The sequence below is a fragment of the Macadamia integrifolia genome, chromosome 1 (genome assembly GCF_013358625.1).
Source record: "Macadamia integrifolia cultivar HAES 741 chromosome 1, SCU_Mint_v3, whole genome shotgun sequence".
Taxonomy (NCBI): domain Eukaryota; kingdom Viridiplantae; phylum Streptophyta; class Magnoliopsida; order Proteales; family Proteaceae; genus Macadamia; species Macadamia integrifolia.
The window spans coordinates 26,458,467-26,482,651 of record NC_056557.1 but is presented as its reverse complement, the minus strand read 5'-3'; the positions used below and the strand labels follow the sequence as shown (position 1 = coordinate 26,482,651).

Sequence of the window (24,185 nt, the reverse complement as noted above, 5' to 3'; positions counted from 1 at the left end):
TTTGCATCCATCTCTCCAAAGTCACGATAAGAGACTCTAGCCAACAATATGCTGCAAAGCTATGGGTTGGCATGCTCAATATGACTGAATGGGCCAGCTCCACCCTTCCAGCCATGGATAAGATCTTCGCCTTCCACCCTGCCAGACGGTCTTTAACTTGGTCCATGATTGGTAGAACAACCTCCTTTTTAACTCTCCCTTTAAAAATTTCAACTCCCAAGTATTTAGTCGAGTATGAACATAGTGGAATCCCCAACTCCTCAATGATAGCCTGCTTTCTCTGAGGGTTTAGGCATCCAAGAAACAACTTGATTTTCTTCAAATTTACACACTGCCCTAAAAACTCCTAATACTTGTTCAGAAATTTTTTTAAGTGATGGATATACCTGATTGAGGCATTAGCAAATATAAAAATGTCGTCTGCGAAGAGGCTGTGAACTGGAGTACTCACCCCTCGAGGACCCTTGAGCGGCTTCAATCTCTTATCAGCCACAAGCTCGTGAAGCCCTCTGCAGAGAACTTCTTCAACCAGAATAAATAGCATGGGGGATAGGGGATCCCCTTCTCTCAACCCTCTTTCCACACCAAAGTACCCCACTAGGCCACCGTTTAGAAAAACAAATAATTTTGCAGACACCAGCATCTGATGAACCTAGGATATCCACCTTTCCGAGAAGCTGAACTTCCTCAAAACATGAAACAAAATCCCAGGAAATTGTGTCATAAGCCTTCTGGATGTAAATCTTCAAACTCATGCCACCTCCTCTAGCAGTCGAGAACATCATATTTGACAACTCGGAAGCCACAGAGATATTTGAATGAATGATTTTGCCCTTTCGAAAAGCCCCTTGCTCCTCCGAGATAAGACGAGGCAGAAAAATAGAAAGACGCATAGCCATAATTTTTGTAACAATTTTACAAAAAAAATTTCCCATGCATAGGGCCCGAAACTTATCTAGGGACATCGCTCCTTCTGATTTGGGAATTAGGACAAAGAAATTGTTGTTCATGCCATATGGCATAAGATTGCGACTAAAGAAACCTCTCACAACATTACATACGTCTTCATAAATAATATCCCAACAAGCTCTGTAAAAAGTACCTGGGAGACCATCCGGTCTTGGAGAGCATTCGGGGTCAAGGTCCCAAACCGCCTCTGTAATCTCTGCATTGGATGGCATGACATCTAGTCTCCATCGATCAATATCCGTCAGCACTGACGGAATACAATCCAACATATCCAGGTGATTTGAAGATGTAAAGCGCTTAAGGAAGCTTTTATAAAAATAAGAAACATACCCTTCCAGCTGATTTTTCTCTGAAAGAATTCTCCCATCTCCATCTTTGAGAACTCTGATGGTATTCTTAATTCTTCGCACCTTCGCAGTGATATGGAAGAATTTAAAGCACCTGTCCCCTTGCAGCCTCCATCTCGATCTCGACTTCTCCACCCAAAGCTTATCATAGCTCTCTATGGCTTTTAAATGTCTAGTTTTCGCATCTGCTTCACAAACGAAAATCTGATCATCCATTCCATTCACCTCAATCTCGTGCTGCACTTCCTCCAAACTTTTCTGAGCCTCCTCCATCTCCAAATTAATATTAGAAAAAGTATCCCTAGACCATGACCTTATCACTCCTTTCAATCTTTTGATTTTTTGGTTGAAAACATACATGGTAGACCCACTGATCCATTGATCCCAGGACTCCCTCACCACATTACTAAAATTCTCATTCTCAGACCAGAACCTCTAAAACCTAAAGGGGCAATCATGAAACATAGATAGCTAGTCACCTGTGCAGAAGGACCTGTCCAGCATCGCCACGACATTCCCCCTTCTTCTATTGTTCGTCCAAGTAAACTTACAACCTTAGGAGGGAATTTTGATCAGAGAGCATCCATCAACCATTGCACCAAAATCTGTTGCCGATCCCATGTTAAAGGCGTCGGGGCCTCTTTTCTCGTGAGCCTTGAAAGTGGCATTAAAATCCCCTACAACCATCCAAGGAATCCTGTTCCCAGGCCGAGAAGAAGCCAGATTTACCCATAAGTCTCTTCTAGCTACTCTGAAGCATTTCGCATGAACAACATACACTATCACCTCTTTACCCTACCACCCCACCTTCATTGAGATATGTTAGTCTGAGCTGGAAGTAACATTTGGCTTTGAGATACCCCGTCTCCACATAACCCATAGGTTCGGGACCTTGTCCAGTCCCTCATTATGAATGAACGCCGCATCATACCCATATTTTTATTGAAAATTTTTTTTGGGAATTTCTGAATCTCCATCATCGGCTTTGCCAGACAAACAATATTTGGATTATTCATTCTCAATAAATTACCTAAGGCCAATCTCGCAGCCTTCTTCTTCATACCCCTTATGTTCCAGTAAAGAACCTTCATCATCACTTTTTTAATAAAGCAATCCTATCAGACTTTCTGGAAGCCTGCTCATGGGAAGCCACATTCTTCCTCTTCTGCTGTCTTCTATTCTCCATACCCTCTTCATGCTCACGAGCAGCTCTATCAACCTCTTCGACATCATGGTAGACCACCATAGCCCCTTCTCTGTAATGCTGATGACTGGGGTAAACATACTGAGAAGCCCTAGGAGGGACGCTCCTACCATTTTCTCGACATGCATAATTTGGACAGCTCCTATCCCCATTGAGCTTCTTGATGCCGGCCACCTCATCATAGTCGATTCCATGCCTGCAGTTTCCTTCGTCACCACTCTCTGTAACTGTTGGTAAAAAACCATGCACCGACCCTCCATCACATTTCCGACCTATATAAGGCCCCATGTGGATATTCCAACCATGGTTCGGCCAGGCGCAAAGAGCAGGCGTCCACCATAGCGCCAAATTCTTTCTCAATGAGCCTTCAATAGGAAGGATGACAACAATGTTCCCTCTCTCTTGCGATCCTTGATTTGGAGAAGGGATATTCTCCTTTGATTGTGTTTCAGGAATGGAATGTGCTTCTCTCATGTTGGCAGGACTCCTTCCCAAATTGGGAACTCGGATCTCATCGGATCCTTCCTCACCGGCATCTTCCCTTCTCCCAGAGCCACCGTCGACCTCCATTACCGCCACCCCTGAAGCTCTATGCACCTGGCCACGAGCCTCCTTAATACTCTTCTCCCTACATCCCTGAAGGGAGTGACCAACTCTTTTTTAGAAGACATATGCAGCGAAACCCAACCTATTAAAAAATAAGGTTGGGAATTGCGATACATCCACCATTGGTTCAGCTAAGCAGAGAACATCATGCTCCTTTATCAAGTTGTGAAGAGATCTACGAGCAACTCCTTTCTTTACTCCCCTTATGTTCCAGAAAAGAACTCTCATCATGAAACAATATGAGAAGACTGCCCTTTATCAGGTCTAACAACCTAACGTTTGTTAAACAACTTCTTCTTCTTTATTTTTGGTTTCAAAAAACCATCATGAACCTCTTTATCTTTTGCCGCAGCATCAATAATGGCCACTTCTGAATGAAGAACAACTACCGTTCCTTCATGAAGGGAAGATGTAGGCATTTCCTCCAATATAGTAGCCTGCCCCTCATTAGAAATCTGCCTTTTACCTCGACCAGGGAGAGGAAGAGAAGTAGCTATACGAGAACCTCTCATATGAGTTCTTCCACCTCTAACATTGTGCAAGGCCGTCGAGGTACCATCTCTACCCTTGGCAGAGACACCCTCATAGCGCTTCCTTCAAGAACCTCCATGGAGATGATCATATATGTCCTGGTTAGGCTCCAGTTGTACCTCAGAACTCGGGATCTCCCCCTCTTCCTCCATTAGACCTTCCTGAACAGTCATAATTGGATTGTCCACAACCACCATTGCAGCGTTACCCCTTCACCAATCCTCTCCCTTGAATAACCCGACCCAGAATAAGACCCAGATCATGGTCCGATCCAGATCCAGAGTCCTGGTTCGATCCATAATCAGAAGCATAAACCGTCCCCTCTCTTTCTTCTTTTGAATGGACCGAATCCTCCAAATTAGGACATGCATTTAAATTAGAATCCTGGTCTAACAAGACCTCTATCCTTGAGGGCGCTCATTAAGAATTTGAGATATATTCTCTCATGGTTGGCTCCCCCATTGGCGCACTCAACATAATTGGGTAATTTGAATTCAAAATAATACCTTCCTTATTTGGTGGATGTGGAAAGATATGCTCAACCGAGTTTGGCCTGGTCCCACGAGTTGGAGCCTGGTCAATTCCATCTTGTTAAACAAACACCGCTCCAGGGATACCAGCTTCCTTACACCGCGCTGCTTCCCTCTCCTCCTCCACCTTCTTAAGACGACAACTGAAAATTTGATGACCAACTCTCTTACAAAAGCCACACTTTACCATCCCATCTTCATATACTACTTTCTGATGAAAACAGAATTCTTTAGATGAACTAGGCTCCTTCCTTTCAACTTGGCTTTGGCCATCGTCAAGAGCACGTTCTCTGTAGAAACGCAACCCTAAAACGATGCAGAAGATAATGGAAAAACAAAACAAGCAATGCACACGGATTTTACGAGGTTCGGCAATGTTGCCTACGTCCCCGGTGAGATGAGATCCTGCTTCACTATCAATGGAGAATAGGGTTACAGCGCTCGTCCTCACACCTCTCAGTATTGCTTGCATTACAGAGAAAGAAACCCACGCTACAAATATATATCGAGAAAAAACCCTAATCCGGATTAGACTACAATTGCCACCCTAATCCGGATTAAACTACAATTGCCCTCAAATAAAAAATTCGAGCGGGGGGCGCAGCCCCCCTACATCCCCTGCTATGCAAGGGGGCCTCCTGCCCCCTTGCAACCCCAACGGCCCGCTAACCGGCTAGCGGGACTGCCGTCCTGGCTGTCTAGGTGCTGCACCAGTACTCCCTGGATTAAACTGCGATGGAATACAAGACATCATACACCAACAGTTCTCATGCCAGTACTCCAAAGGCAACTCAGGAAAACGAACCCAAATTAATTTTGTCAAAGCAGGCTTCTCATGGATATTGAAAGATGCCTTCCATGGCTAGAATCTGATAAGTTGGCTTCTGTATCTTAAAGGACTGCGCTTCCATATCAAAGCCATATCCTCCTCCAAAGCGAACTGAAAAATAACAAATCCTTTTCCCAAAGGATGCAAGACAACTCTTTGTTTCAGACCCCAGTTCTCACTAGCTTCTCTCCTGAGATTGTCCAAAGAGTTTAGACGGAAATCGATACATCCAATCAGAGCAAATCTGAATGACTGTCTAGTAGATCCATAATCCTTCTGAGGGATGACAACCCTCGTAATATTTCTTGCCAGGATCGGCTCTGGCAAAGTGTCAATTTCTGAAGCTCCATCTCCACCAACAACCTTGGCATAGGTCTTCTTTGGGCGTCCACCCTCCACAGTCTTCTTAGAAAGCACGCAGATGATCACCTAGTCCCTCAGTACCACGATCAACACTCTCGCTATCCCCTCCATCTTCATTATCAGATCCCTTACAGTCTCTTTTGCAGTCATCCCCTAAAGCACCTTCTTCGTCCATCAAACTTCCTCCCACGATAACAATGAGTCACTTTATATCCCTTCTCCCTTCCTGAAGTGTTTTGGTGTAAACCGCAAAGGAATTCGTTGAAACTTAATGTGGAGGGTTCGTCATTGGGGAATTCAGGAAGAGCAGAAGGAGGTGGAATATTTAGAAAACATGAAGGGATAATGCTACAAGGGAATAAACAATAACTACAATATAATCCCTATATATAGGAAACCCAATAAATAATGCCACAGTCAAACTGATACCTCCTAGGAAGAGACGATACAATATAAGTAGTGCAACCAATCAATTCAGGCTACCCTCAATATAAAACATAAAATAAACTGTAGGCCTTGTTAAATAAATTTTGGAGCTGTTGATCCACCAGTAGTTCCCCACGAGGTTGTTTTCTCTGTTCTTAAAACAAAGAAAGTTGTTGTTAGAGTATCAACATAACAATTCTCCCCATGTTGGCTTTGTTCAAAGAACACACTGACCAAAGCGTTCTCTTGGAAATGACCAGAGGCTTTCGTTATTTTCCCCACAAAACAGAAGCCATTGAACGTGAAAGCACACTCATATTCCAGAGCTTCATTCACAATCCAAGTAGCATAATTCTCCCCCGAAGTTTTTGAGGTTGACACTGGTAAATAAACTTCTCGATATAAGATATCAGTTGTAACTGTGTTCACATTAAACTGCACCAACTGAAAAGGATCAAGCATTGCACCTTCCTTATTATAATAACGAACCCTACTATCAAAAAAAGCCCGTGGTCCTGAATACTTGCTAGCAATAAACTCAAACTTGAGATATGTCCCTTTCTCATTAATGAAGATTCGATTCATCCTACGGAAAAATCCTAAAAAATCGGTCGAGTCACCTAAGACCCGAGAAGGGGCGAATTTGACAACTTCTAGATAGTCTGGCGATCCAAGATCAGGCTCCTCCTTTTCAAATATACCTGACCCATTGGCATAGACAAACCAAAACCTTTTATTATTAAGGTTATGTTTGCCTACTTGAAGTTTCACCATGATCTCATCTAGCAAGGTGACATGAACTCTTGTCAAAACACCCTTGAACATCCCCACCATTGGAATATTAAAATACCTGTAGAAGATGGACTTTGTATCGATGTTATTGATTGATTTCACACCTATCTCCTTCTTCTTGAGCTCAGCCACATCTGCTGCAGAATCCCGAAAGATAACTAGGAGGTCATCCTCGTTCATCAGACGGAAATCCTTCACTATAACCCTGCCATCAATATAGAAGTGGGAATCTACCATAAAGTCTCTTAAGGTACTTAGACTCTTAATGAGACAGGCTGGAGTACTGGGAGTAGTATTCCTTGTTTCCATGCCAATGCTTAAGCCAGTGCGTTTCTCAAATTTGCTTGCCATCGAGCCTAGTATCATGTTTGCGGCTACTACGAAAGTGTCACTGAATTCTTTGTGAAGGATCAGATCATGTATCATCTCGAGAAACCTCAACATTGATTCTTGATCTCCATTGGCTGGTGGTTCAAAGCCATATTCAGTGAACACTCTCTTCATTGAGTTATTGATCGCAATCATAGTCAGTCAGAATTGTTCACGATTCCAATCTTGATCAGTCTTCTACTTCATCAATTCATTAAGTGCATCATTCTTCTTTGCCATTTCAGCCTTGGCATTCTCTAGGAGCTTTGCAATTCAGTAAGCTCATCATTCTTCTTCGCCAATTCAGCCTTGATATTCATCAGGAGGCTTTGCAATTTAGTAAACTCATCATTCTTCTTCGCCAATTCGACTTTGGTATTCTCCAAGAGGCTTTTCAACTCAGTAAGCTCATTATTCTTTTTTGCCGATTCAGCTTTGGTATTCTCCAGGAGGCTTTGCAATTCATTCACCTCTTGCGGCTTCGGCAATGGTATGTTTTGGAAACCAAAAGGGCCCAACAGTACCACTGTTTCTAGAATGAAGGTATCATATTGACATTCAAGGAAACGCTTTTGGATGCGTACAATAGCTTTACCCTGACGGTTTACTCAAAAGTTCTTAGAACGCAAGAACCTCTTGAAATCATCAACCTTTGGCCCATTGTAGATGACACCTTTGCTCCGTGTAAATTCTAATGAGTCAGAGAAGAGGTCGACCCAGAAGACGTCTAACTTTGAGTTCACAAAAAAATTATCACTCGATGACCAACTCATTTCCTATTAAAGAAAAAAAAAAAATACAAACAAGCAATCACAAAGCAATGAGATTGAGACACTCAAAACAATCCTTAAAGCCTTAAACTCCCATCAAATTATTAAGGAAATAGTTGATTTGATTCTAACATAAGAAGTTCAAAAATAGTATTTGCGAAATATCTGAAAGAGTACTAGTAACTATTTCTATTCTAAGAAGGTCGAAGATTTACCCAAAAAAAAAAAAGAACATTAAGTTTGGGATTATCATAGTTTAACAATAGATTCTTTCTCCAAACAAAACACATAACAAGAGAGCAACTAAAATTTTCCTTTGTATACCAGAAACTTCCTAAAAGCACTTCCGAATGAATCGTGCTTTGAATGAATCGTGCTTTAACATAAAGGGAACAAAATTAATAGAGAAAAGTTTATGCTAAAAAAAACAAGAGGAAATTTAGGGTTTTGGCTTTTGAGATTTTATAAAAAGTAGATAAAAGTAGGCTTTGAAGGCTACGAACACTCTAAGGCTCGAGAACAAGTTTAGAACCAATAGTATATAATTTCATGCACACCATATGTAGGACAAGCATTTCAAAACTAGAAAATGGTGACTGGGTAATGATATCTTAGAGGTTAAGTTTTATAGAACGGATTCTTGATATATGAGAAGTGTAATCATGGACATTCAAGCAAAAGAAAAATCAAGCATGAACATAAAAAGCAGCTAGTATTAGACAGGTCACCTACGGAAGGTTGAAGGAATTTGGATATTTCCCATCCCACTGTACCCTCCAACCCTATCTCACGCCATCCATGGGAGAATGTATTCTCTGTACGTATATGTGAGAATTTAATATCTGTTCCTTTTGCTTTCACATATACCCTTCTTCACCTATAAATGGATGAAAGTGGGACAAGTGTTAGATCCTTGCATGTACTTCTAGGCGAACATACATGCATAAAATTCAATCTCTCCCCACACCACATGGATAATGTGAGATGGGTTTGGAGGGTACAGCAGGATGGAGAGGATCCATGCTTAGTTTGATGAAGTAACGTACGTACTAACCTGTCCCAGATTAGAGAGCACACAGTAAACATTGATTATTTTCAGGAATGTATGTGTAAGCTATTCCAAAAATAAGGGCAACATATATAAACCCAACACTAAAAACTCCCAAAAGGAAATATAATTGATAAAACGATGATGTCTCATAGACAAATTTATAACCCAAAACCTCATTCCATGAAGATCTAACATAAGTTTAGGAGAAATACCTTGAAGAAAAGAGCAAATCAAACAGAGAGAGAGAGAGAGAGAAAGCAGATGTCGGTAATGCGAAGGACAGCACTGCGTTCTTGGTTGTTGGAGGTGCCCGGGAGAGAGCCTTAAGAGAGAGGTTTTTGAGAGAAAGAGAGAGAGAGAGAGAGAGAGAGAGAGAGAGAGAGAGAGAGGTCTGAAAATTAGAAGAAGTAGAAGTAGAAGTTTAGGACCTTCGTTTCTTCATTTCTATCACACGCTTGGAATGGGATTCAGGACTTGTTTGAGTAGTTTGGGATTTTCAGTTTTTTCCTTTATAACACGCATGGAACTAAACGTGGCCCCCCACTGGCAGAAAGTATTAGAAAGCAACTTGTGTAGGACTCCTATTTCACCTGCGTCCATTAATAATATCATGTGTGCCTCTACCCTTCATATCATAATCTGAAGCATACTTTATACAAGTTATTAACATGTAAAAGCTGAATCAGAATAAGGGTGTCAATCAGTTCAATTTCGATTTTCTGATTCAGTTTAAGATAGGAAATGTGGAAATCAAAACCGAAACTGGATAAGAGTCAAATTTCCAATTCAGAATTATACAGACTTGGTTCAATTCTTTATTCGGTCCACTATTAGGTTTTGATACAGTTTGTATTCAGTTTAGGAACAATTTTAGGTGTTTGGACCATTTTTTTACATTTTTCACTACCATAAAATTCCTTAGTTGTTAAGACCATAATTCACCAAAATCTTTTCAAATATTAAAAGAGAATATAATTAATCATCCATTGACTAACATTAAAACAAGAATGGAAGCGAGGAGGTTAAACCAATGAAGGGTTGGGATGAGAAGAGCATAGGAGACCTTTCCATGGGAGGAAGAGAGAGATAGGCACAGATCTGGGAATACCAACGGCATATCAAACCTTTCCCAAAAAGAATATAATTTTTATATAAAACAAATCAAACAAGGTTGATCTTTTGTTTTCTTCTGGACATTCAACACTAAATGTTTGCCTTTCATTGAGGCTACGCTACTATCAAACATGATTTCAAGCAACTTAAAATCAATTCAATTGGATCGGGCGAAATTCAAATCTGCCAAGCTCGATTCATGTCGGAGCGGGAAAGTGGGATATTGGGTGTTGATAGCTTGATTAGGCATTCACTTTGATCACACCAAGCAAGCAAAAGTTTGATGCTTTGTACTTTTTTTGAAACTAGGATCAAGCAGGATAATGCTCGTGCTGTTCCCTATTGGGGATTTCATTACAATTACCAGCATCATAATAATGGGAGAATTTTAGTGATTTTGTAATCCAGCGATCATCAGATTGGGTGGGAAAAGAACAAAAGAAGATGGATTTTCTCTTCGTAATCTATTAGGAATAAAGGTCTCAATTCCAGGCCTGCACAGGTAGATCTGATTGAGCTCGACAGATTTATGACCCAATCCAGATCTGTCCGATCGAAATGTTTATAAACAGGTGGTACACGGTGCAGCCTCCGAGCCCAATTGGCACCCTACCGGCTTGATACATTTACAAGCTCGACTTGAACCGGCTTCTTTAAGCCCAATCCTTTTAATACTAGTTATATTTTTTATTATTTTCTTATACTATTTGTATTTAGTGCTAAAGCTATGTGATATGTATAGTTGAGATGGTGGTGATTGTTTTTTGAGCATTCATCTTTTTCAGGCATAATATAATTGATTTGAACTTGTTGTACTTCGATTCTGTAGGCATAGTTTAAATATAGTATTGTTTTACTCATACAGTGAAAATGAGAATCATTGAAACCAATCAAAGTACTAAGAAATTAGGCACGCACTGCAAACAGTATTGTTTTACTCATACAGTGAAAATGAAAACTCACCGAAGGGTGAAAGCATTTAAAACCAAGAAAAAAAACCCCCCCTTAAGGCTATGTTTGGTTGTAAAGAGAATTAAAGGAATAGAAGCGAAATTTTCATACTAAAAAAAGAAATATATGTAATCATTACCCATGTGACTTTAACATCAACTTCAAATCATTCCATATTTGGTTTAAAATTTCACTTTACTTTGCATCCAAAACCCTTTGCTATAATATATAAAAGAAAAATTACATGTAAAATATATCATTACTAAATATGGTTAAAAAATTAAGTAGTTTATACAATCATATGAGGTAATGATTATAAACATTTCTTTTTAAAGTATGAAAATTTCACTTCCCTTCCCTTAAATTGCCATTGCAACCAAACAGAGCCTAAGGGCCCGTTTGATAACGTTTCGTTTCAGAAGTTTTTGTGTTTTTCTATTCCCAAAAATGGAGAAACGGGCAAAATACTGTTTGACAAACTCGTTTCGTTTCTCCTATTTTCAGAAATAGAAATCAAAATTTATGTTGATTTCTGTTCCTAGAAACGGACATGACAAATACTTGTTTCGTCGGTTCCAGAAACAAGTGAAGGCAAGGATTTTGGAGCAGTACTCACACCTTTCTTCTCTGCCCCAAATGACTCCATGGGTCTGCAACTTGAGTTGCAGCAGTACCTCCGTCAGAGAAAACCAAATCCTCCATGGAACCCTGGCCCCTTGCCCTTTGCTCCATTCTTCTCCATTTCCGTTTCCAGCGGCCGGCGACCAAGTGCGAGCATCAACCCCTGCTCCCTTCCTCTTCTCTGTTTCTCTTCCCATCGCTTGTTGAAAACCCAATCGAGGGAGATTGCAGTGGTGGGAGGGCGATCGCTGTTAGCGAGAGGCAACATCTCCCTACTTCTTCTCCTACGTTCGGCCAGCCTCTACTCTTCTATGTAAGTATTTTCTGAATGAAATGGATGCATAACTCACTCTCTCTCTCTCTCTCTGTAATTTTTTCTTCCATCACTGTTAAACAAGCAATCAAGTTGGAGATTAGGGACAGGTTGACATTGCATTCCGATGAGGCGTTTTAATTACTTCTATTCTTCCCTCTTTTGGCCTTTAGTTTGTCTTTTTAGTCATTAAGGGCAGCAGTACCTCCGTCTGAGAAAACCAAATCCTTCGTGGAACCCAAGGTTCTTTGCTAAAGTTGGAGAGTAGGTTCTTTTCTTCCTCTCTTTCTTCTACCATATCCCTTTTTTTCTTAGTTTCATGGGTCTCTTTGGAGATCTATGGAAGAGAATCGGTTGTTTCAGTAAAGACGATAACCACAGCGATAATTTAAGGGCTTCGAGAAAAGGATAGACCAGGTGAACTAAAACCCTAGAAGAAGACCAGCCACTGAATTTAGCAAAGAAATCAAGATAAGAGACAGAGGAAAGAAGAAGAGCAAAAGATGAGATTGAGATATGGGTAGCATGACCAGAAGAAGAAGAAGACAAATGAATCCACCCAGCTTCGGATAAGGATTTCAGGAACAAGAGGTAGATATTTTTTTAAATAAAATTTTTGTAAGAAACGTTTTCAGAAACAACTGTTGTCAAACAACCAAAAATCTATTTCTATTCTCAGAAATGCGAATTTATGTTTCTACTGTTTCTGGGCACAGAAACGGCGGAAACGTTGTCAGACGGGCCCTAAGTACAATTTCTAGTGAAGGAAGTGATGGAGAAAAGAATAAAAAAACAATAGAATATCACCGATAGATGATGATAATACGATCTAGACCCTAAATTTTAAAAAGCATTGAAAGTTAAATTGGACACAATAAAGGAAAAACGAAGAAAACTTGGAACACTCATATGAAATGAGTATATAAAGGAAACTTAGCTTGTTATGCTTACACTTGGTGGGATTTTTCGGCTCCCTTGAATACTTCAACTGAAGGAATAATAGCAGAGAATCAAAGCTTAGATCAGTAGAAGAACAACCAAAGAAGGAAAACAGAGGAGATTAAACGAAGACCGTTATTAGATACCATGACTGCTGCTGTTGCCGCCGCCGTTGCTGCTTAAAACTTCGTTTCCCCTTCTCTCTCACGGATGAGCCAATGAGGAAATGAGCAATTTTACCCTCTCGATGTACCACATCGGAGAAGGTGAAGCCTTAATTCGAATCGGAGAAGGTGAAGCCCTTCAAGGGTAAAATTGTCATTTAAAAAATAACAATACTGACATGTCATCACTTGACGTTTGTGAGCTAACGGAATGGATTTAAGAGTCATTATTTTTTCAAAACATGGTAGGATGGTATCTTATATAAGGTTTCAAAAGAGGGGTGGTATTTCCTAAAAATTATATTCCTTTTGGGAAAGGTTGGGTATGCTGTTGGTATACCCAGATTTGTGCCCATCTCTCTCTTCCTCCCATGGAAAGGTCCCTATGCTCTTCTCATCCGTGCCCTTCATTGGTTGAGCCACTAACTCCATGAAAGCCGGCAGCATACTTAACCTCCTCGCTCTCGTTCTTGTTTTAATGTTAGTCAATGGATGATAAATTATATTCTCTTTTAATATTTAAAAAAAAAATGGTCCGAACACATAAAATTGTGCCTAAACGAATACAAACTGTATCAAAACCTAATAGTGAACCGAATAAAGAATTGAACCAAGTCGTTATAGTTATGATTTGGAAATTTGACTCTTATCCAGTTTCGGTTTTGATTTCCACATTTCGTATCTTAAACTGAATCAGAAAACCGAAACTTAACTGATTGACACCCTTATTCTGATACATCTTTTACATGTTGATAACTTGTATAAAATATGCTTCAGATTATAATGAAGGGTAAAGGCACACATGATATTATTAATGTCCTACACAAGTTGCTTTCTAATACTTTCTACCGGGGGGGCCACGTTTAGTTCCATGCGTGTTGTAAAGGAAAAAACTGAAAGTCCCAAGCTGCTCAAACAAGTCCTGAATCCCATTCCAAGCGTGTGATAGAAATGAAGAAACGAAGGCCCTAAACTTCTACTTCTACTTCTTATTTTCAGACCTCTCTTTTTCTAGATCTCTCTATAAAAAGCCACTCTCTCAAGGCTCTCTCCCTGGCACCTCCAACGACCAAGAACGCAGCGCCGTCCTTCGCATTACCCATATCCTCTTTCTCTCTCTCTCTGTTTGATTTGCTCTTTTCTTAAAGGTAATTCCCCTCAACTTATGTTAAATCATTATGTAATGAGGTTTTCAGTTATAAATTTGTCTATGAGGTATCATCGTTTTATCAATTATGTTTCCTTTGGAAGTTTTTAGTGTTGGGTTTATATATGCAGTTGTTTCTTTACTTCTTTCCACAGAAGTCTCAGTGCTCTAACTTTAGGAATAGCTTACACATACATTCCTAGACGTAATCAATGTTTACTGTGTGCACTCTAATCTGGGACATGTTAGCGCGTACATTACTTCATCAACCTAAGCCCGGATCCTCTCCATCCAGCTGTACCCTCCAAACCCATTTCACACCATCCATGGAGTGTGGGGAGAGATTGAATTCTATGCACGTATGTTCACCTAAAAGTACATGCAAGGATCTAACACTTGTTCACTTTCAGACAATTATAGGGTAAAGAAGGGTACATATGAAAGCAAAAGGAATAAGTGTTGAATTCTCACATGTATGTACAAAGGATACATTCTCCCACATGAGTGGCGTGAGATGGGGTTGAAGGGTACAGTCGGATGGAAAGTATCCAAATTCCTTCAACCTACCATAGTGAAGCCGATTTGATGGTAAAGCTGTCTAATACTAGATGCTTTTTATGACATGCTTGATTTTTCTTTTACTTGAATGTCCATGCTTGATTACACTACTCATATATCAAGAATCCGTTCTATAAAACTTAAGCTCTAAGATATCATTTCCCAGTCACCATTTTCTAGTTTTGAAATGCTTGTCCTACATATGGTGTGCATCCAGTTATATACTATTGGTTCTAAATTTGTTCTCGAGCTGTAGAGTGTTCATAGCCTTCAAAGCCTGATTTTATCTACCTTTTATAAAATCTCGAAAGCCAAAACCTTAAATTTCCTCTTGCTTTTTATAGCGTTAACTTTTCTCTATTAATTTTGTTCCCTTCATGCTAAAACATGATCCATTCAGAAGTGCTTTTACGAAGTTTTCTGGTGTACAAAGGAAAATATTAGTTGCTTTCTTGTCATATGTCTTGTTTCTCCCCCCCCCCCCCCCCCCTCTTTTTTTATTGTTTCACTCCCTTTTTTTGCATGTTCCCCCCCACCCCCACTCCCCCGGCCAACTTTTGGGTTTGTCCCCTCTCTTAGGGGTTGAGGCCCATCTCTTCAGGGCTTGGTAGGACTTTCTCCTTGGTCTAGCCAATTTGGCTTTGTATGTGTTGCATTTGTTTTTCTTTCCTATTTTAATATATTTTTGATTTACCCAAAAAATAAAAAACTATGATAATCCCGAACTTAACGTTCTTTTTCTTCTTCTTCTTCTTCTTCTTTTTTCGCTAAGACTTTGGCGTTCTTATGATAAAAATAGTAACTAGTACTCTTTAAGATATTACGCAAATACAAATTTTGAACTTCTTATGTTAGAGTCAAATCAACTATTTCCTTAATGATTTGATGGGAGTTTAAGGCTTTAAGGATTGTTTTGAGAATCTCAATCTCATTGCTTTGTGAATGCTTCTTCTTCTCCTTATTTTTTTTTTTGAAATAGGAAATGAGTTGGTCATCGAGTGATAATTTTTTTGTGAACGCAAAGTTAGAGGTCTGTTGGGTTGACCTCTTCTCTAAATCATTAGAATTGACACAAAGCAAAGGTGTCTTCTACGATGGGCCAAAGGTTGATGATTTCAAGAGGCTCTTGCGTTCTAAGAACTTTCGAGTAAACCGTCAGGGTAAGGCTATTGTACGCGTCCAAAAACGCGACGATGATGGTGAATTCCTTGAATGTCAATATGATACCTTCATTCTAGAAACAGTGGTACCTTTGGGCCCTTTTGGTTTCCAAAACATACCATTACCAAAGCCGAAAGAGGTGAACGAATTGCAAAGCCTCCTGGAGAATACCAAAGCAGAATCTGCAAAAAAGAATGATGAGCTTACTGAATGGAAAAGCCTCTTGGAGAATACTAATGCTGAATTGGCGAAGAAGAATGATGAGCTTACTGAATTGCAAAGCCTCCTGAAGAATATCAAGGCTGAATCGGCAAAGAAAAATGATGAGCTTACTGAATTGCAAAGCCTCCTGGAGAATGCCAAGGCTGAAATGGCAAAGAAGAACGATACGCTTAATGAATTAATGAAACAGAAGATTGATCAAGATTGGAATCGTGAACAGTTTCGACTAGCTATGATTGCGATCAATAACTCAATGAAGAGAGTATTCATTGAATATGGCCTTGAACCACCAGCCAACGGAGATCAAGAATCAGTGTTAAGGTTTCTCGAGATGTTACGTGATCTACTCCTTCACAAAGAATTCAATACCACTTTCATAGTAGCCGTGAACATGATACTAGCCTCGATGGCAAGCATATTTGAGAAACGTACTGGCTTAAGCATTGGCATGGAAACAACAAATAGTACTCCAGCTTGTCTCATTAAGAGTTTAAGTACCTTAAGAGACTTTATAGTGGATTCCCACTTCTTTATTGATGGCAGTGTTATAGTGAGGGATTTCCATCTGATGAACGAGGATGACCTCCTAGTTATCTTTCGGGATTCTGCAACAGATGTGGCTGAGCTCAAGAAGAAGGAGATAGGTGTGAAACCCATCAATAACATCGACACAAAGTCCATCTTCTACGGGTATTTTAACATTCCAATGGTGGGGATGTTCAAGGGTGTTTTGACAAGAGTTCATCTCACCTTGCCAGATGAGATCATGGTGAAACTTCAAGTAGGCAAACATAATCTTAATAACAAAAGGTTTTGGTTTGTCCACGGCAATGGGTCAGGTATATTTGAAAAGGAGGAGTCTAATCTTGGATCACCAGACAATCTAGAAGTTGTCAAATTTGCCCCTACTCGGGTTTTAGGTGACTCGACCGATTTCATAGGATTTTTCTGTAGGATGAGTCGAATCTTCGTTAATGAAAAAGGAACATATCTCAAGTTTGACTTTATTGCTGGAAAGTTTTCAGGATCACGTGTTTTTCCTGATAGTACGGTTCGCTATTATACTAAGGATGGTGGAATGTTTGATCCTTTCAAGTTGGTGCAATTTGATGTGAATACATCTACAACAGATATCATAAGCCGAGAAGTTTATTTACCTACGTCAACCTCAGGTATTGGGGATAAATATCCCTCTTGGATGTTGAATGAGGCTCTGGGAAAAGACTGTGCTTTCACATTCAATGACTTCTGTTTTATGGGGAAAATAACGAGAGTCTCCGGTACTTTCCGTGAGAACGCTCTAGTCAATGTGTTCTTCGAACAAAGCCAACATAAGGAGAATTGTTATGTTGATGCTCTAGCAACAACTTTCTTTGTTTTAAGAACAGAGAGAGCAGCTTCGTGGGGAACCATTGGTGGATCAGCAGCTCCAAAATTTATTTAACAAGGTCCTACAATTTATTTTATGTTTTATTTTGAGGGTAACGTGAATTGATTGGTTACACTGTTATATTGTATCGTCTCTTCCTAGGAGGTATCAGTTTGATTGTGGCATTATGCTTTATTGGGTTTCCTATATATGGGGATTATATTGTTGTTATTGTTTATTCCCTTATTAAGTAAAAGAGTTTTTTACATGGCCCTCTCATGGACTTTGGTTCTATTACAAGCTCCTCCCCTGTGTTATGGGTAATTACATCCACACCTCTAATACCTGACGGTGTTCTTGAACTAAAATATCTAAAGTTTAGACACCTTTTTTTTTTTTTTTTTTCTGATCCAGTTTAGACACCTTTATCTTTTTTTTTTTTTTTTAGAAAAGAGAGCATTAATTAGATAGGCGGAGAGACACAAAAGAGGGAAAAACTCCTTAGTCTTTTTTTTTTTTGCTATAGATTCAAATATATTAAAGAGAATAGAAAAAAGATGACAAACAATTACATCTCAAAGACCACATTTTTCCCCACCTTCGGCATTGCCATCAGCAGGGAGAAAATGTAGAAAAAATTAGAACCGAAATCTAGGCCTAGAGTCGGCGTCATGAGCTATCTCATCTCAAATGTGCTTCGGAAGCTGAGCATTATATTCAGATGATCCTGATTTTGCCGCATCCCGAGCCAAAAAATTAGCTATACTATTAGCCTCTCCAAAACAGTGGGAAATTTTCCAAGAAATAGAAAGCCGGAAAGGCTCTAGGGAGATCCATTGTTGAGCGACAAACCAAGGAATGGACCTGGCTTGAACTGCCACCACCACTGCCACAGAGTCTGACTTGATCCAAAGCGACGAAACTCTCAGGTCTTTAGCCATAAGGAGACCTACGATCAAAGCTTGAAATTCTGCTACATAGTTTGATTGAATCCCAATGAAATTCTTAAAGGAACCAATCACAGCCCCAAGGTCATTGCAAATAACTCCACCTACGCCAGCCCTTCCAGGGTTGCCCATGGAGCTACCATCCACATTTAATTTTGTCCAACTAGAAGAGGGCTTGCACCAGAATATTTCCAAAGGCTCAGGAGGACGCTTAGGATTAATGATCAAACCCAGACGCTGGCAGCACATGATATCAGAAATGTGAGGCAATCTGTCACAGATTGTGATTTTGGAGTCTTGATAGACTCTTTTAATCTTATCAAATACATAGAAGGGAGAATGCTGTCCCAGAGAACAAAAAATTGATGATTAACACCAAAGGATGCAAGGGCATCAGCTGCTCAATTCCCTTCCCGATATATAAGGATAAAGGAGACCAATTGAAAATCATTGACAAGTTGAGTGCAGTCACGGATAATGTGCTGAATACACCAAGAGATACTAGTAAGATATTGGTAGTAAGAGCACAATCTCCTTCAATAATGATATTGGAGAAACCTTTAGACTTGGCAATTTGAAGGCACTGCCTAATTCCAACGCTTCTGCAACATAAACGAAGTTCAGCCCAATATATTTTGCAAATCTTGTGACGAAGCTGCCATTAGAATATCTGAAAATGCCTCCAATTCCTGCAGGTCCCGGAGCCCCCAAACTCGATCCATCAACATTTAGTTTAATAAATCCTGAAGGAGGAGAAGACCAGGAAATAAATATAGGATTGACTATAATAGTTGTGCGCCGAGAAGATAGAGTATACTCATGATAAAGTCGAACTGCTGAAGAAACCAACGGAAAGGGTGCTTGAGATCTGCCTCGAAATGCTTTATCATTGTATGCAATCCAAATACTCCAAATAAGGGAAAAAACTTTGGCGCAAAGCTGAAGCTTTTGAGACCTAGGAATTCGTTGTTTTAGAAAATGTATTAAAATCTCTTGAATTGAGATAGAAGCATGTGGCACTGAAGGGAAACCTGCTGTAGTCCAAATAGTAGTGGCATAAGAACAAGTGCGAAAAAGATGGTCTAATGATATCTCACCAGAGCAAAAGGGACAAATAGGACTCAGATGAAATCCCCAAGATATAAGAAGTCCAGCATAAGGAACCCAATTCAAAAGAAACTTCCAAAGAAAAATCTGTATTTTGGGTGCGATGGGAACATGCCGGATCAATTGCCAAAGTGGATTAGATTTCAAAGAACCAGATCCATAGGAATTAGTCAGCTCAAGATGATAGGCAGAAGATATAGAGAAATTCCCAGAAGAAGTAGCCGCCCAAACATAAGTATCACCTTGCTCCGAAATTGAAAATGGTATAGATAAAATATGAGAGGCAATCGGTTGAGGCCACCAATAACACACTTGTTAAGCTTGTCTCGAATTCTTGACCCGTTTTGAAGATTGACCCGATCCAACATATTTTGGTGGCGACCCGAATGGAAAATTTTCTGAGATCTGTGATGGAAGCAGAGGGGTTGGACCGGATCGACCGCAACCCGATGGGTCGACCCACGATTTGGAGTATATATAATGTACTGTTGCTTGTTGAGAAAGTCATTGTATTCCAGAGTTTTCACGCAGCTAGGGTTTCAGGGCGAGTTTTTCCTCGCCACTACTAAGGTGTAATTTCTCTTCTGCATAGTGAATCATCTTCTTCTTCGCCCGAGAATGTAGCACACCACCTTGGTGTGTAAACCTCGTTAAATCTCTATGTCGTATGAATTTATTGTCTCATTATTATTCGTGTTTCTTGGTGTTTGATCTCTCAAACAGGTATCAGAGCTCTGGGTTACTTCAATCCATGGCTTCAACGAAATACGATATTGATAGGTTCGACGGTAACATCAGTTTTAGTTTATGGCAGGTTCGAATGATGGCTGTTCTCACGCAGCAGGGTCTGAAGAAAACCCTATTTGGGAAGGCGAAGAAACCTGCAACTATGTCCGATGATGATTGGAATGATTTGGATGATAAAACCCTTTCAGATATTTAGTTGTGTCGTTCGAATGATGTTCTATTGGAAGTTCTCTCAGAGAAAACGGCTGCAGAGTTATGGGTGAAGTTAGAGAACCTCTACCTCACCAAATCCCTCACCAATAGGTTGAGATTGAAGCAACAACTGTATACCCTTCATATGGGTGAAGGCACTCCTATTAAATCCCACATATCTGAGTTCAATTCTATTGTTACTGATTTGAAAAGGATAGATGTTAAAATAGACGATGAAGATTTGGCCCTATTATTGTTATGTTCTCTGCCTCCATCTTATAAGCATTTTAAGAATACCATGATTTATGGTAGAGAGACAATCTCTATTGAGGATGTCAAAACGAATCTGCAAAGCAAGCAGAAGATTGATGATGAGTTGACATCTACCAATAAATCTGATGGTGTTGGTTTGGTAGCTAGAGGGAGAACGAATGAAAGGGGTTTAGATGATGACAAAAAGAAGGCTAGATCAAAATCTAAGCACAAGAATTTAACCTGCAATTACTGTAAGAAAAAAGGGCATATTAAATCTGAATACTATAAGCTTTTAAATAAGAAGAAGGTAGGTGGTGGTGCTCAAAATCAATAGAAAAGAGATGATTCTGCAGATGCTAGTATTGCTGAAGATGAGAGTGAGTTTGATATGCTTTTGGTGACTGATGATAAAATTAGATCACAGGATGAATGGATTCTTGACTCTGGTTGTTCCTACCATATGTGTCCCAATCGTGAATGGTTCTCCACATATGAATCAGGTCGAGGTGGAATTGTGTTGATGGGAAATAATGCTTCTTGTAAGACTATTGGAATGGGAACGATCAATATCAAGATATATGATGGCATTGCCAGAACCTTGTCTAATGTCAGGCATGTCCCTGATTTGAATAAGAATCTCATCAGTTTAGGCACTCTTGATTCAAATGGGTGCAAGTATACAGCTGACAGTGGAGTCATGAAGATCAGCAAGGGTGTTCTCTTATTGATGAAAGGAATCAAGGTTGGTAATTTGTATGTGTTGTAGGGTACTACAGTCACTGGGTCTGTTGCAGCAGCCTCATCATCTATGTCTGAATCAGATGTCACAAATTTATGGCACATGAGGTTAGGCCATATGAGTGAAAGAGGGATGGCATCATTAAGTAAAAGGGGCTTGTTGTGTGATCAGAGTATAGGAGCAATGGAGTTCTATGAGCATTGTGTGTTTGGGAAGCAGAAAAGAGTTAGTTTCAGTACTGCTATTCATAGCACCAAGGGAACTTTGGACTACATTCATTCAGACCTATGGGGGCCCTCCAGGGTTGCTTCAAAGGGGGCTGGTGCAAGATACTTGCTTACTTTTATTGATGATTTCTCTAGGAAGGTTTAGATCTATTTTTTGAAGCACAAAAATGAAGTATTTGTCACTTTCAAAAAATGGAAGGATTTGCTTGAGAAGTAGATCGGGAAACAAATTAAAAGGTTGAGAACCGAAAATGGCCTAGAGTTTTGTGAAGGTGACTTTAATGAGTTATGTAAAAATGAAGGTATTGCAAGACACCATACAGTTGTTAAAACACCCCAGCAGAATGGAGTGGCAGAGCGTTAGAACCATTGTTAGAAAATGTGAGGTGTATGTTATCAAATGTAGGATTGGGGCAAGGAGTTCTAGACAGAAGCAGTTAACACAACAACCTTGTTGGTGAATCGATCTCCGTGCACAACTATTGAGTGCAAGACTCCAGAAGAAGTTTGGTCAGGTAAACCTGGAGACTACTCAAATTTAAAAGTATTTGGATGTCCTGCTTATGCACATGTAAATGAAGGGAAATTGGAACCTAGGCCTAAGAAATGCATTTTTCTTGGGTATGGATCTGGAGTGAAAGGATACAGGTTGTGGTGTCCTGATCCAAAGTCTCTAAAATTTCTTATTAGCAGAGATGTTACTTTTGATGAATCTGCTATGTTGCATCCTAGGAAAAAAAACTCCTATTCATTGTGATGAAGATCAAGAAAAATCTAAAGAGAATGTGGAGTTTAAAATTGGTGGTTCATCTTCAAACAAAGCACAATCTACTTTAGTCCAGCTGCCTACTTTTACTGAACGAGATGATGCTCAAGAGAATCAAGAAGAAGAGCGGTACAGAATTGCCAAGGATAGACCAAGGAGGAATATTAGACAACCACAAAAGTATGGGCATGCTGAATTTGTTCCTTATGCATTGTCTGTTGCAGATACAATTGAAAATAATGAGCCTGCAATATATTCTGAAGCTGTTGCTTCAATTGACTCTACAAAATGGTTGATTGCCATGAATGAGAATATGGAATCTCTTCATAAAAATCAGACTTGGGAGCTTGTGAAGCCGAGAATAGGGAAGAAAATTATTGGTTGCAAATGGGTCTTCAAGAAGAAGGAATCTGCCTCAGATGTTGAAGATGCTAGGTATAAGGCATATTTGGTTGCAAAGGGCTACAGTCAGGTATAAGGAATTGATTTTGATGATGTTTTCTCACCTGTTGTTAAGCATAGTTCTATTCGTGTCCTACTTGCTTTAGTTGCTATGCATGATTTGGAGTTTGAGCAACTTGATATGAAAACAACATTCTTGCATGGTGAACTAGAAGAACAAATTTATATGCATCAACCTGAAGGGTTTGTTATTAAAGGTAAGGAGGACCGTGTATGCTTATTGAAGAAGTCCCTATATGGTTTGAAACAGTCTCCTAGAAGTGGTATAAAAGGTTTGATTCAGTTATGGCTAATTTTGGATACTCCAGGTGTCAATATGACTGTTGTGTTTATTTCAGAAAGATCTTAGATGGGTCATTCATATATTTGTTGCTTTATGTTGATGATATGTTGATTGCAGCAAAAGATAGGAATGAGGTCAATAGGTTGAAGGAACAATTAAGTTCTTAATTTGAGATGAAAGATTTGGGGGCAGCACGAAAAATCCTTGGTATGGAGATCAAGAGGGATAGAAAAGCAAGGAAGTTGTGGCTATCTCAACAAAAGTACACTGAGAAGGTATTGAATCATTTTGGAAGGAAAGATGCCAAACCTGTAACTACTCCTCTTACATCTCATTTTAGACTTTCAACTGCTCTATCACTTGAGACAGATGAAGAGGTGGAGTACATGTCACGTATTCCATACTATAGTGCAGTTGGCTCCGTTATGTATGCTATGGTTTGCACTCGTTCTGACATCTCACAAGCTGTCAGTGTGGTGAGTAGATATTTGTTATGTCCAGGTAAAGCTCATTGGGAAGCAGTGAAGTGGATACTTAGGAACTTGAAAGGGACTTCTGGTGTTTGTTTGGAGTTTGGGAGGAATGGTGATAGTTTATCTAGTTATGTTGATTCAGATTATGTAGGTGATCCTGACAAGAAGAGGTCACTCACATGCTATGTATTTACTCTTGGAGGAAGTGCGGTTAGTTGGAAAGCTACTTTATAGGCTACAGTTGCATTATCTACTACTGAAGCAGAGTATATGGCAGTGACTGAGGCAATTAAAGAAGTTATTTGGCTTAGAGGTTTGTTGGGAGAACTCAGCATGGATCATGGGGTGACTGTTGTCCATTGTGATAGCCAGAGTGCTATTCACTTGACTAAAGATCCAATGTATCATGAGAGGACAAAGCACATTGATGTTCGGTATCATTTTATAAAAGAGATAATTGCTCAAGGTAATATTCAAGTGTTGAAGATTGGTACTGAAGACAATCTAGCTGATATGTTGACTAAGCCTTTATGTGTTGGTAAGTTCGAGCATTGCTTGAACTTAATTGGTGTTTGTCGTGTTTGAATTCAGCCCTTTGGTGGGCTATTGGAGAAGATGAAGATATTAGCTATTTGTTTATCT

At 39.7% G+C, this 24,185-nt stretch overlaps 2 protein-coding genes across 2 annotated transcripts; one reads left to right on the top strand and one right to left on the bottom strand.

The window, feature by feature from the left end:
- Positions 1–524: 524 nt before the first annotated feature.
- Positions 525–1,589, bottom strand: LOC122072786. The gene has a single exon (XM_042637192.1). It carries the CDS (start codon positions 1,587–1,589, stop codon positions 525–527), a length of 1,065 nt encoding a protein of 354 aa, XP_042493126.1.
- Positions 1,590–13,913: 12,324 nt separating this feature from the next.
- Positions 13,914–17,622, top strand: LOC122084770. Its single transcript, XM_042653205.1, has 2 exons — positions 13,914–14,036; positions 15,573–17,622. Exon 2 carries the CDS (start codon positions 15,576–15,578, stop codon positions 17,418–17,420), a length of 1,845 nt encoding a protein of 614 aa, XP_042509139.1. The 5' UTR covers positions 13,914–14,036; positions 15,573–15,575; the 3' UTR covers positions 17,421–17,622.
- Positions 17,623–24,185: the final 6,563 nt, after the last annotated feature.

What these genes read in the sequence shown, in the direction of transcription:
- LOC122084770 (XM_042653205.1), top strand. Translation starts at nt 15,576, where the DNA reads ATGAGTTGGTCATCGAGTGATAATTTTTTTGTGAACGCAAAGTTAGAG.
- LOC122072786 (XM_042637192.1), bottom strand. Translation starts at nt 1,589, where the DNA reads ATGGAGGAGGCTCAGAAAAGTTTGGAGGAAGTGCAGCACGAGATTGAG.